Raw genomic sequence first — 13868 nt, 5'->3', positions numbered from 1 at the left:
AGAAGTAAAAAATAAATACCATCATCAATTGTCCTTTTCTGGTTTCCATTACTTTGGCTGCTTGGCTCCTGTTTCACAGTTTGCTTTTTAACCTTATCTTTCTTCTCCTTACTAGCCATGGCTTCCAAATAACCTTCTGGATACTAAAATTCAAAAGGACAGATTTAAAACAAGAATCACAGCCATACAGGAATAACCAAATACCAAAAAGAATAACTTCTAACAGACTTTAGATCCCTATGACTACATAGTAAAATAATCACACAATAATTTTAAAATCCTATATGATAGAGAAAACATTTAAATTAGTATCTATCATTAGGAAAGCACAGTCAAGTCAAAGAACCTAATCCATACTAAGCTGTATTAAACAGTATATCTGTACCTGTGTGTTTAGAAACTATATAAATTGGGGAGATGATGGTATGCTGTAAAATGCAATGTATCATTGCATTGCCAAGAATATATATTAATTCTTTCCTTTTTTCCATTTTTCATGGATTCTGCAATGCCAAAATTTTCATGGATCAGCCTATATCTGTGCTTAAAATGCACTATTTATACAAACTACTCAGTTCACATGACAATAATACTTCAAAATGCCCTGGTTTTTTTGGTTTCTGAGACAGACTAGTCACCTGTAGAAAAATTTGTTCCAGCCTAAGAATCACAAAACTGGACACAAATTCTGATTTTCCAGTCCATATAGACAAACCAATTTGCTGCTAGGGTAGAAAGCTTCATTTGCTGTTCCATCTGCTGTGTCACTATTACAGGATTCTGTCAATTTCCTTATAATCTGTACTGGTTTTTAGTATCAAAAGCTGCCACAGTGAAGTACAAGGAAGAAAAGGAGCTTTAATTTAACTGATTTCTTTCTCAGGATTTTGTTTACTAGAACTAAGAATAAAAACAACTGTCAAGTCCCGATGCGAACCTGTACGCTTAGACCGAGCTTTTTTGACCGCTCCATTCCTTCTGAAGTCCAAGGTGCAGGCTCAACATCATCTCTCCTCAGAAGATAGCGCCAAACTAAAAATCCACATTTTCCAATTTCTGGCCAGTATTTCACCACCTAAAGAACAGTACAAAATTACTGATTATATTTTTATCACAAGTCAAACACATGCATATCGTCATACTTTAATTGTTCAAGAAGAAATTACAAGACTAATTTATACAACATTATTATTATATACAAAAGTTCTTTCCTCAGCTGTGAAATTTTTGTATTTCTTAAAAATACAGTAGTCTTAAAAGGCACACTCCTTTGTTTCAGAAACTAAGAAGTCTTTAAATAAACAAAAGGATAGGATACAGCTGGAAGGACTGAAGAAATAATGAAATTATCTGATTTCAGGAATGAATTTAACTCAATAAGCACACACAAGGCAATTTACATATTCAATCTTAGGTATCCTATACAGATTATGTTCTATTATCACTGTTTTGAGTAATTTCATTTTGGTTTACTTTGCAGAACAAACTAAAGCTAAAAAGCTCTAGAAAAAGGAACTGTTTCTTTCAAGTAATAATGAAAACTTTGCAGACTAACACATATGAGGCTTTTAAAAACAGATTACAAGAAATTTTATGTTGTAGAGATCAGAATACCTTGTAAATGCCATCATATCTGTTGCCTTCCTCTGGGGCATATTTGCTGATCCGCCGTCCTTTTGAACTGCGTACCACCCTAACTGGCTTACCAGCTCTCCAATTCTTTGACTCTGCTCCATTTTTATCGTCCAGTGGGGCATCACAGTTAAGGGCCAGTGCCCTAGAAAGACATTTAAATTCTTCATAAGCTAGATTGCTTCACCCAGCAGAGTTTTGAGAGTTAACATAATTAAATCATACATGTTTCCCTTGTCTAATTTTGCTTTATCAAGCAGCATAGACCTTTCAGTATGTTTTTAGCAGAATTGATGAAAAAAATGAGATCTGCACTGAAATGAGTGGTAAGAAAAAAAAATGGGAACATTAAATATGTTGTCTAGGTTCCAGATGAAAACTCATGTGAAATTGCTAGAAAACAAACCAATCCTTTCAGACTTAATATTCTTAATTTTTAAAATTAATCCCTTCCTAAATAGAATTGATGAAATTAAAATTATAATAAAAGGCAAGCTTTCTGTGCTGCTACTCCTTATCAACAGATTTTAAGGATCTTTAACTGTGTACGCAGTTAAAGATGATGAAATGAATATGATGAAAAACACATAGAGCAAAAGGTACATAATAACCATTCAAAAAAGCTGTAAATACCACACCTCTCTCACATGATACATAAAATACCTCAGAGAAGAACTAAGAATCATAGTAACTAATTAGACCTTTAATTAGCTTTAGTTAAAAGCTTTAATTTACCCATAGAGACCCTTTTCTAGAAACCTGGAGCAAGAAAGTATGACCAAGCTGCTGTAAGAAACAGTATTTCTGTTACCACAGCCTGACTTGAAGGGATTGAAAACCCTTCAGAACCAGCCACAACACAAATAATGGATCTCAAAACAGAAGAAATAATATGGGTTATAAACAGACATGGTGCAAGTATGGAATCCACATGGTAGAGAGCAGTAAGAGACAGGCACACTATGCCAACATTAAAAATTTTTTCCATATAAAAACAAAACTTGTAACTGGACAAGCAAAACCCATACAGATTCAACTATATAGAATCATCATAATCTTCTGTATCAAAGTGCTTGAAAACTTGTATCAAGCTTAGAAAATGAGAGCAGCACATTGTTACTCCCTTCACAGCTAAGCAGTTTTGCCTGTCGAATTTTCATTTCATAAGAGGAGAGAGATGCTGACATTAAAGGGTCCAGCTTTAATTCTGTGTCCCAAAACAACTTCGTTCTATTCACTAAATATGCTTGTAAAGCTATTGCTTAAACCTACTTCCATCTTTCTTCCCTCCTTGATCTTGTTCATTTTCACATCACATGTCCCCTCCTCCCCGCCTTCTCAAGGGAGCCAAGTCAGGCTTTTCCTCTTTCTCCTCTAGACAGCTTGAAAAAAATCCCTCTCCAGCCTGTCTGAGAGCAGCAGAACATACCTAAATGCGGACCTGGCAAACAAAAGTTCTCAGTGACTCTCAGCATCTCACAGGCGATCAGAGGTCAGTTGTGTAACAGATTATGCTCTTAGAAACAGAAAAGGATGGAGTACTCTTTGTTCAGGCCAGCTTTTGGAGGATGGAAAAACACTTCAGGCAGATGTCTAATTCTTCCTCTGGATACATGTTCTCTTTCAAGTACCTGTTTTGATAAAGCTGCACCCTAATTCCTTGCTTTTCATAGAAAAATATGATGAAAGAAAGAGCTAGCAAAATAGAAAATATTTCTTTTATCATGGGAAAAGGAACATGCTTTCCTTCTCCTTAAATTTATATCTGATTTACCCACAAGAGAAAAAACTTAAAAAAAGAAACATCCAGAATCAGAAAACTTCTGCTCAAGAGTTTTGACTAACTTCTTGTTTAATTAAAACAGAGTCCTCTCAGTGTGACTATAGAACAATTTCAACCAGAGGCATGACTGCAAGCTGCAATCAATGTATTTCACTGAGGTGAGTGTTCCTTTAAAGCAACAAATCATAATGCTTGATAAAACACCTCTTAAAAGGCATTGCTGTTTATGAACACAGCGTCTACAAAGAGAAAAAATACAGCAAAATGTTAGTTTTAAATTAAGCCCTACAATCCAACTCTTTGTATTGGAATACCTTTAAATTTTATTTTCAAAACTTACCTATTCATGTGTGTTAATGTCTGATCAAATGAATGTTCTCCAATTCTTTTATTGCCAGAAAGATCTCTACCTCCACTCCCAGTGTAAGTGAACTCATCTCCTCGATCCTGTGCAAGAAGATTATCCTTTGGTTTAACGGTCTAAAGTAAAGTAACTCAATTAAAAGAAAAAAAAAGCAACTTCATTTGTTCTATTTACTGAGAGAAAAACTGTAATCAAGGACATGAAAGACATGTTTTCAATTTCATTTGCAGCAGCTGCACCAGCACAAAAGTCCTGGTCTAGATGTAACCTCTTCACCAAAAAATTCTGACTAAAAAATGCCTGCATAAAAAGAATGATACTTTGGCATTTTTGAGAAAAAAAAAAATCTGAGGAACATATTCTGCTTGCTCTTGAGCTTTCATTGTGTTTACAAGAGTATCATATTTGTAAAATACAGAATAATTACCTTGGACGGATGATGGCAGTAACTTCAGCTTGTGCAAGGAGCTCAGTGCTAGTAAGTACATAGAATGCTGCCTTATGTACCAAGCAGGTGCTTTAATGAAATAGTAATCCCAGCTCTTCTGACTCAGTAAGAGTTTAAAATAATTTAGATTCATATTTTGTAAACTAAAATAATTCTGTACTATAGTTCCGATGTAGAAATTTCATGAAATTGAAGGAAGGTTGATAAAATCTTTTACCATGAGCTATGAAAACTGTCAGAATCTAAATACTCTCAAGAAAAGCCTGTGTTTCTATTTTCTGTACAAATTTGTGACAAAATTTCATATTACTCCTGAGAAATGAATGTATTTCCAGAAATTCATAAATATACAGACTACATATATAGTTTATATGTTATTTCTTTGGAGATGTATATTTGGTATAAAGCATATAGCAATTTAATACAAAAAACAATGTTTAAATGAATTTTAAGAGCAAAATTCTGAACATCTATGCAGTAATAAAATTCAGTCAATTTCTTACCACTATTAAAAGTCTGACATTATTTAGGATCCAGTGCAAGACTGTTACACATATTTCATGACTGACAACAGCAGAAAAAGAGAAGGTTAGAAAGAGAAACACTAGTTGATCAAGGCCATAGATAAACTATAGAAATTAAGTTCATTTTATTTTGTGTCAGGAAAACCTAGCAGAAATTCAGCTGCAGTTATCTGTACATAATAAAACACAAGTGCTATTAAATTTAAAGTATACACAAAACCTAGCAAAGATTCTAAATTCTAAATTCTGGCATATGCTTTCTTAAAACAGGCTACTTAGTGTACTGAATAAATCTTTAAAACCAACAGAAACAGAATGTAGTTCTATTAAGGACAGTATATGAGATAACTTTAAAAGACCAACCAGACCCATTTCCTAAGAAAGGATGTAAAATAAATTGTATAAAATAAAATATCACAGGATTGGAATTAATCACAGAGTATGTTTCATTTTTCTGTGATTGTCAAGGCAAACACAATGCACAAATCACACAAGGATGATCCTGATAATAATATAAAAAAGGATGGATTTGGTTCATGTATCACAATCATTCAAACAAATTGCATTTTGACAATGAATAAGAAGCCTGTGACAAGTTCAGAAAAATGGGAAAACATATCTTGGAATGTCATGAATCCGGCATGGCCTGGGTTTTGTAACAATGAAAGAAACATGAACATCTTCAATCTTCATGATGTAGCAGGGTGGGAGGAATGTTAAGGCAGTTTTTGATACACAAGCAGAGCTAAACTGAAACCAGAAGGTGATTTCTTTTCCCTCTACTTGAAACATAATTTTGAGATAAATGCCAATATAACATATATAAAAGAATGCGGAAAAAATATATGAAAGACAGAAACAGTTCATATGAAAGCAAGATGGGGAAAATTATTTATAAGACAGGACAGGTTCCTGACAAACTTTTGTTTATCAACTACTAGGTTGTTGATAAATCTTCAATAGAAGAAAGTATGGAATAGACTTATTTTTGGGCGTAACAGAAAAACATAAATCAAGGACAAATTGCTAGAGATTTTAGCCAAAAAAACTTCAAGAGACAATGCAAAAATGTGCAGTATTCCTACTTGCACATACCTCTATGGAAATTGGGTTAAATGTAAATGACCTAAACCCAACAAACTTCCAGCATCTTCAAAGAAAGGCTAAGTGGTTCTCTAGTGGTAGTCTAACCACAGGCAAACTGAAAACATTGTGCATGAAGAGATACTATGGACAGAAGGTCTATGCACATGTGCTCACCTCCTGAACATATCCCACACTTCATGGGTTACATTTGCTTCTCCATAGGAAGGAAAACGGAGGAACAATTACGTAGCATCAATCTTACAGGTCAAGGTACAAGGATCTTTCAACATCTTCCAATATAAGGAAGAGTCGCTGCTGCCTTATTTATTATTTTCTAGCCAAAATATACTCCTTTTTTCATATCAGATATATTAGAAAAAAAAAAACAAAAAAGGATTTCAGGGAATAAAGACAGTTTCTAGAATTGAAGGAAAATGTCAGAGATCTTGCCATTGATCTAGGCTGGATGAAGAGAAATTGGAGGACATTTGAACCACTGATATAGCAGCAACTCGCAAACAAAAGAGGAAGAAAACTCAGAAGAACTTGTAAGTGCTTGTAGAGAATGAAAATCAAAAATGGCAAAACTAAGTGATGCACAGACCAAGTGTCTAAAGCTTGGATTAAATGTGGATATGAATGTGCCTACAACAAGCAGGAGTGAAATAGGGACACTGGTACTCCAGAGACATACTTGGACACCTACAGTACCTACTTTCATTTGGCTTATGGTGTTTTACTTTTAAAGTGAAGTATTACAGGAATATTCACAGCTTATTATTTGGGACTATTAGAGAGTATTGACTCATCAAAACAATCTCTCAACAGCTTTGAGTTATATCTATAGATAATACAGGATCTCCCAATCACCTACAACAACTTTTAACTGAGAGCCAGTAAGACATTGGTAAAGCTATTTTGTCTGAAGAGGATCAAAAAGCAGAACTGAAGACAATGTGTCAACAGTTAAAGAAAACGTATGGTAAAAGGAGTTATTTATGTCTATATGTTCTCATTGAACAAAAAAAATAGCTGTCAAAAAGCCCATCAAAACAGTCTTATCTTTTCCCTTCCCTTCTTCCTACATTCTTCCCATTTTCTTAAGTTAAAATACATAATTCTGCCACTTCTCTTCTGTTTTCCACAGCTTAATTCCACTTCCTTGCACCAAAACTGTCTTTCAACAGCTAGTGACCACATTACCTCTGTGGATTACTTTTATGCACCAGCTGACAGGGACATTAGCTACTTAAAGTTACTAGAATATTAACTATCTCAAGAGAGATCTCAATTATTTTCTGTCTCCATTAACATCTCTGTTAAGTCTGAGCTTTTATGCTCATATTTCAAAGTTTGGTTCCAACAGATAATGCAAAAATTGTATTTATCAGTAATGGGCTATTACAAACACAATCAGATTTTCTAGATGAGTTCCAATCTTCAGTTTGAACAACAAAAAATGTTTATTGGCTTTCTCGGTACAAGAAATTCCCAAATATCATAAATTCATCAATCCCTTATCAGTTTGACCTCCGTAAAGTGTAATGAATAAAAGGTGAGTTTGATTATATGATATAGTAAAATAAAACGGCACTAAGCCTCTTTAAATGAGGTTTTTAAATCCAAGTCAATTATTAACTATCAAGCAATTACATTTGAGAGCATTTTCTTTCCCCAGTAGTAGGGATATCTGAAACTGAATCATGTCATCATTCATCTTCATTAAACTATACCCATAAAGTGCCGACAGAATTGGCCTGTCTGCCCATTGTGTGATTTATTTTTGATAATTTCATGGTTTAACACTGCAGTAAAAGGTGCCAATTGAAAAGAAAGGGCTAAAGTACAAATTTCATTTGTAAATCAATAAGAATCCCTTGCATTAAGTGCAGAGCCTGAATACATCATAATTGTTCTTGCTGAGTCTTCCCCACAATTGCCCCTGATGGCAAGAACCTGGCAGTTTCACAGCACATTCCACCGCAAAGAAAACATTTCACCATTTTAGTGTTCACTTAATGTCTGAACAGAAAGAAAGACAGCTTCATAGCAGGACACAGCAGAAGGTGGCTGACGATGGAAGTAGGGCAACATTTTAAAATATCAAAGTCTGAGTTAACTACTGTATATAAATTCCTTTCTGAGGTTTTTCTTACTCCTTTCCGTGCAGTGTCCAAAAATGGTGGATTACCAGGCTTTTAAACTGAACATTAATACGTAAACAATTCAGGCTTCCAAGTGTGGATTCATTATCTTTTGTTCCACTAAAACTCCATTCTGACTTGGAACCAGGTTCGCCAAAGTCTTTTCAGGTCATAGACACTTTCCTGTAGAGGGATTTTACTTAGGAGATATAAAGCTTTTAGAGACAGCATTTTAAATTACGGTTATCTGTGGCTATCAGCTGGAGATCCAAAATTCATTTGTTTTTTGAGGGAAAAAAAATCCTGCAATCTGTATGACTAATTTAATTAGCCTACTATAATTCTAGTTAAAGCAACACATTTAAAATCTAAAATACATGCATTTCATATTAGACATTCATTTCATTAAGTAGATTATGAATGGTACATTCCAGGCAGTGAATGGGTTTGGAATAAAATATCAACAAACCTAAACAATGAGTATATTGCCTGGGTGTGGGATCTCAGCACCTCAGGACTGAGGTGCCGAGTCACCGAGACCACCCTTGGGGGGCTCGGGAGTCCTGGAATGTTGCCAGAAGTGTCTGGTGGCTGGACTTTGATCCTACACAGGAGACGACACTTGTATGAGGATAGGAGGATTTCACCGGAGTGAATGGTGAAGGGATAAGTTAATTAGAGAGTGAAACACAGGGTTTAGGATTTCTGCACAGGGGGGTTTAGAGAAGTAAGATGGAGGAATTGGGGCGTGTCCTGTCCTTCTTCTTCTTCTTCTTCTTCTTCTTCTCCTCCATCTTCTGTGGTGATGGTGGCACTTTGGGATTGGTCATTACTAAAAGTGCACTGGTTAATAAGGGTAAAAGGTATTGGGGAAAAATGATAAATATTGTATACGTAACTTTGAGTATAAAGATAGGTGACCGCCCGGAGGGCAGGGGAGTGTGCTCATGGCTGGCTGCTGAGCAGACCTCTGTCGGGCCGAGAGAAAATCTTTTAGATAAGCAATTAATAAACACAGAGACCGAGAAAAGATTTGAAGCCTCTTCTCGTCCTTTGAAGCGCGGGCTGCCCCAAGGCCACCCCGGGCCTTTCCAGGCCATCCAAACAGCCGAAAATCGGACACCTGGGGTCCCTTTTGAGTCATTACAGTCATTATCTTCTGTAGTCTCAGAATCTTTTACAAGAAGATGCAACTGCTCACATCAGGTATTATTCTCCAAGAGATCCTGAATCTCAGTTCAGAGATCTCCCATATGATCCTATGCAAAACAACACTTATAGAAGAAACAATTTTTGTTTAGATTAAAGTGGAGCACGCCACACAATTAATTTACCATCTTTACAACACTACCTCAACCCAGCAGAAATATGAATCTTGGGACTTTTTACAATAAAAAGCAGTTTCAACTTGATACATAAAAACAATGACACAAAATAAGAGGGCAAGTTTTCAAAACAAAAGTTAAACTTCTTCAGTTGCTTAATCTGATGAACAGACAAATCAGAATACATTGATCATGAACACTGTGATCGCACAATCAGTGCAGATTTCCAGTATCTAGTGGGTAAATGCTAATCTGTTCTTAGAGTATAGATTACTGAAAGACTTCTCAATTTCTTCAGGTAATGCTCCTATTATGATTACTATCAAAGGAATACTATCAAAGAGATTAGCAACATTAGCATATTCAAAATAATAGCTAACTATAAGTAAGCCATGTAACTTGTCACTAGAATTCAAAGTTACCCATTTTTAGGAGAGAGCTTAATGTGCAAATATTTTATGTGCATGTAGTTAGAAATGAAGATAAAACGTCATGTACCAAACAATTTCACCCAATGCTCATTTTATAAGCTATGACTATACCTGTTCTCAGTCTTGGGGGTAGATCTGACAGAACTGATAAAACTTATTAATGAGCACTCCAATACATCCAGAACATCCGAACTTCAGTAAAACTAGAGAAAATTCTGGGTCTCTAGGATTATAAGTTTCTACAGGCATGGCATAAAAATGTCATGATCTGAAAGCTAGACAGTTAACTCAGTTTCCTGCAATGTATATTGTAATTACTTTATCCCAGTGTGGCTTTGCTGATTTAAAGCAATAGGAAGTGCATTAAGATGGCACACATTATCCGTGTGCCTAGATACTACATAAAGTTTATGAACAGTGTAATACACCTCCAAAATGAATTTATTTCCCAATTTTATAAAAGTTTACACACAAGCATCTTTGTTGCACCACTGAAATTCAATTAAGAGTTACCTCTCTTTTTTGGTACTCATACAATAAAATGAATAGATGTGAGCAGAGGTTTTTGTGTGTATATTTTATTTCAAATAAATAAATCTCAAATTTCACATCTCAAATTAATTAGATACTGTACTTAGGACACTTTTAATTACAGGACTCAATTTTTCTGTGCATGTTCTTACAGGAGATTAATCTCAACCTTTTTCAAAAAAAACAGGGAAAATGGAAGTAATTGGAAGACAAACCTGGCACATGAAAGAAGAAAAACTAACCTCAATAATGTAACTGGGAAAAAAAGACCCCTTGTATTATTAGTTTAGAAAAGAGAAAAAAACTGCTTTTAGAGTATTATCTGCAACCTTTCTATTCTACTATGCCTTTTCAAAAGTATTTATATCTTTCAGACTGTGGCATTGCTTAGGTGTCACAAAACCACATAGTCACAACATCACTTAGGTGAATTGAAAAGGCATGCAAAGGATCCAATTAAATTTACCTAATATTTTGAATTAAATAATTACTACCTCAGAAATAAGGGGACATCAGTATCACCAAAAAGAATAAAAAGAGGAGTCTGCAGCATCCCAGCATAGCAGATACAACTTCAATGAAACAGTGTTCTTAGGGTCTGAGATCCTGGGCTGGGATAGACACTAAGGACACCATATCCAACTTCCAAGTACCTTCTTATGCCACTTGTTCAAATAGAGACACATATTCCTTCAGAAAGCAATACTCTGCAGCAGCAGCACCTCATAGATGCAGTTGGCATAGAATATAGTACCTTCTGATGCTATTTCATTCATATGCTTTTTTTTTTTTCAGTGCTGTTTTCCTTGTGGTTGACAGCTATGGGCATTTAAAAAAAAAAAAACGACAGGTTGCTTACTGCATTATCCTTCACCTCATCCAAGATTCAAAATTCCACCTGATGGACTGGAACTGCAGGAAGGGATGTACCTTGTGTAAATATTATTTAATTGAAAAAACTGTAATCTCTTCATAAATAAATGTTGGACAGCGCCACAAGATGAAAATTGAAAGCATTTAGTCTTCTGTTTAGCTGCATAACTGCTTTTGTTGCTCTCCTTAAATGTTAACACCAAAGTAGAATTTTTTCCCAGCACCTTTAGGGATCAAGATTCTGAGAAAGAATCTGAGGAAGCTAAGAAGTTCTGAAAGTGCTTATTAGCAGAAGTCAAGAAACTTCAGAACTTCATAGTATCAACTAACACATATCTTTTATTCTTGCTTCATTAAATTAAATTTATCACGTAATTAGAAATACTGTTTAGAATGTAATTAAATTGTGACAAAAGCAGAACGTATAACATATTATTTGCACACAATTGCACTATCAGATTTTATGTCACACTCAATTCAAACTCCAAAAGTATACTGAAATGTAGCTACCCTAAACAATGTCAAATCCAGTAACTGACATTTTGCTTTAATGTAGATCTGAGCATAAGCATTCCTTAAGATTTGGTAAGATTTTTCTCTCCAAAATACTAAGAACTACTTAATTTATCAGTGGTAGATATTTTTTTCCACAGTCATATCTGCCTAAACACAAGTCTTAGATTAAACACCAAATACAACTCTATATGCAGGGACATTTGATGCATTAGAACAGCAAGACCATTGCTTGCATGAATGACGTACCACTTCATCTTCAAATCCCCCAGCTAGTACGAGTGAATAAGCTCCGTCATTACTGCGTCCATGGATTCCACCAACATGGGGCCTGTGAACACCTGCTTCACTCACCTGGAAACAGAAAAAAAGCCAGTTTATAGCAATTTTTTAAAAAGACCCAGCCACCTACAACCACTTTCAACAATCAATTTTCTACTCAAAATATTGTACAGAGGTTTTTGTGTCAACAGTTAATGCAAGACTGCTATTAAAGGTGAGAATTCCACTGTTTCTTCAGGAAGAAAAGCTAAAAGTAAGAACACCCAGGAAACCAGCAGACAATGTAGGACAGTGGTGACGCTGGAAAAGGTAATGGACTCTTTCTTCTTTGGGGAAAATCTCCAAGATTTTTTCCATAAGCACTACAAAAACTGTACTCAGTGGTATACTCCACTTGCACAGTCATTCAGAACAATTCAAAGGAGAAGGAGATCTGCCAGTTCGGAAGCATTTTACAATTTTTAACCTAGGAAGATCCCAGTGTAAAGATAATTTTGTCAGGGACTTGTAAGGTAACACACTGAAAATGTAACCAGTGGAGAGGAATATTATCAGACTGCTCAAGAAAACAGAAGAAGCCATTGCAACACCAATGGATCATAGACTAGTTCTCCAACCAGGATAACTCTATGGTAATAAATGTTCAAGTTATCTGCAGCTTGACCACCTGAAAGCTGCAGCTGTAGCCTAATCTGGCAACATCATTAGAGTCTGCTGGAGCATCTCTCCCACAAAAATTTATTTAATAATGGTTTCAAACTACTGATTAATAGAAAAGCCCCACAAACAACTCTTACAAATAAAATGAGATTATATATTAAATTATGCATTTTCTCAGTATGTTAAGATAAAAACAGTGTTGGTAGAATGAAGGCTTCCAGCATAAAGCCAATCATACTACTTCCTTCTACCTTCATATCTTCTTCCAGACCTTGATTTTGCATCTTTTTCTTGTTCTGCTTCTTGCACTTCTGATCTCCTTTTCCCAACCTACAGTTCTAAGCAACTTTCATGGGAGTCTATATTCTTCTGTTATAGTCTTGAAATTTCATAACACAATACATCAAAGATCCAGCTAGTCAAAAGTGCACTTTTTAAAATCAGATTAGAGCTGTGCACAGTATGAAAACCATGCAAGGACACAGTAATACTTCCTTGCACAATACTTCCTGCTTTCATAATAATGTACTTTATTTTCCTGACTCATTTCATGATAATTTAGTATTTGATATATATTTCTGATCAGTATTAAAATTACATATTTTTCAAATTTAGCTATTAGAATATCTCTTTGCTAAATAACAAGAAGTATAAGTAGCTGAAAGCCAATTAAAAATTACATACTTAGAACTCTTCCCTGGCCCATGTTTGCTATCACTTGTTTAGCACTCTCACTTAACTTTATCAGGTTTTTGCCAATTTTTCCAGACCATTTATGAGTATGCTGAATAAAAAGGCCCCATTATTGTGTTCCTCTTTCCTGTGGTATCAAGCATTCTTTAATTCATTCCTCCCTCCTTTCTTTTCATTTTCAGGTTTCATCAATTAAATTTAAGTTTCTGGTAGGTGATTCACCCCAAAGATGAACACTGATAAATAATTCATGCCAAAGATGCTCTTTAGATGCTCTCTCCAGTAAGTTTAGTCAATTGCTTTCTATGGAAAAAGAGAGTTTGTGTAATAAAAAAACTATGCAAATCAGAAATAAAGAAGTCTTTAAATTTTCATACAGTCACTAAATTCTCACAGATTTGCTGAGACAATCTCATTTTGTCATAAAAAAATTAGTTCATATAAGAAACAAAAGTGTAATTTAACTTTTTACGTAGAAAGAATTTCAATTTTTTTAATGACAAGGTGTTAAATTTGTACTCAAAATAAATTAATGATGCATAAATGGTAATTGTCTTTTGATGTTTAGTAGATATATAT

General features: G+C 34.9%; 1 protein-coding gene across 2 annotated transcripts in view; it reads right to left on the bottom strand.

Moving 5' to 3' along the window:
• Positions 1 to 13868, bottom strand: part of UHRF2 (ubiquitin like with PHD and ring finger domains 2) — an 84065-nt gene that overhangs the window by 5550 nt on the left and 64647 nt on the right. For both annotated transcript variants that reach the window (XM_064735974.1, XM_064735975.1), the window contains exons 9-13: positions 11904 to 12008; positions 3756 to 3862; positions 1615 to 1777; positions 938 to 1075; positions 20 to 143 (exon numbers count right to left, since the gene is read on the bottom strand). In XM_064735974.1, coding sequence (XP_064592044.1) covers positions 20 to 143; positions 938 to 1075; positions 1615 to 1777; positions 3756 to 3862; positions 11904 to 12008 — 637 coding nt within the window. The remainder of the gene's footprint in view (positions 1 to 19; positions 144 to 937; positions 1076 to 1614; positions 1778 to 3755; positions 3863 to 11903; positions 12009 to 13868) is intronic.

The sequence above is a fragment of the Zonotrichia leucophrys genome, chromosome Z (assembly GCF_028769735.1).
Source record: "Zonotrichia leucophrys gambelii isolate GWCS_2022_RI chromosome Z, RI_Zleu_2.0, whole genome shotgun sequence".
In the NCBI taxonomy this organism is placed as follows: Eukaryota; Metazoa; Chordata; class Aves; order Passeriformes; family Passerellidae; genus Zonotrichia; species Zonotrichia leucophrys.
The sequence above is the reverse complement of the archived record's forward strand: the minus strand, read 5'-3'. Positions and strand labels throughout refer to the sequence as shown.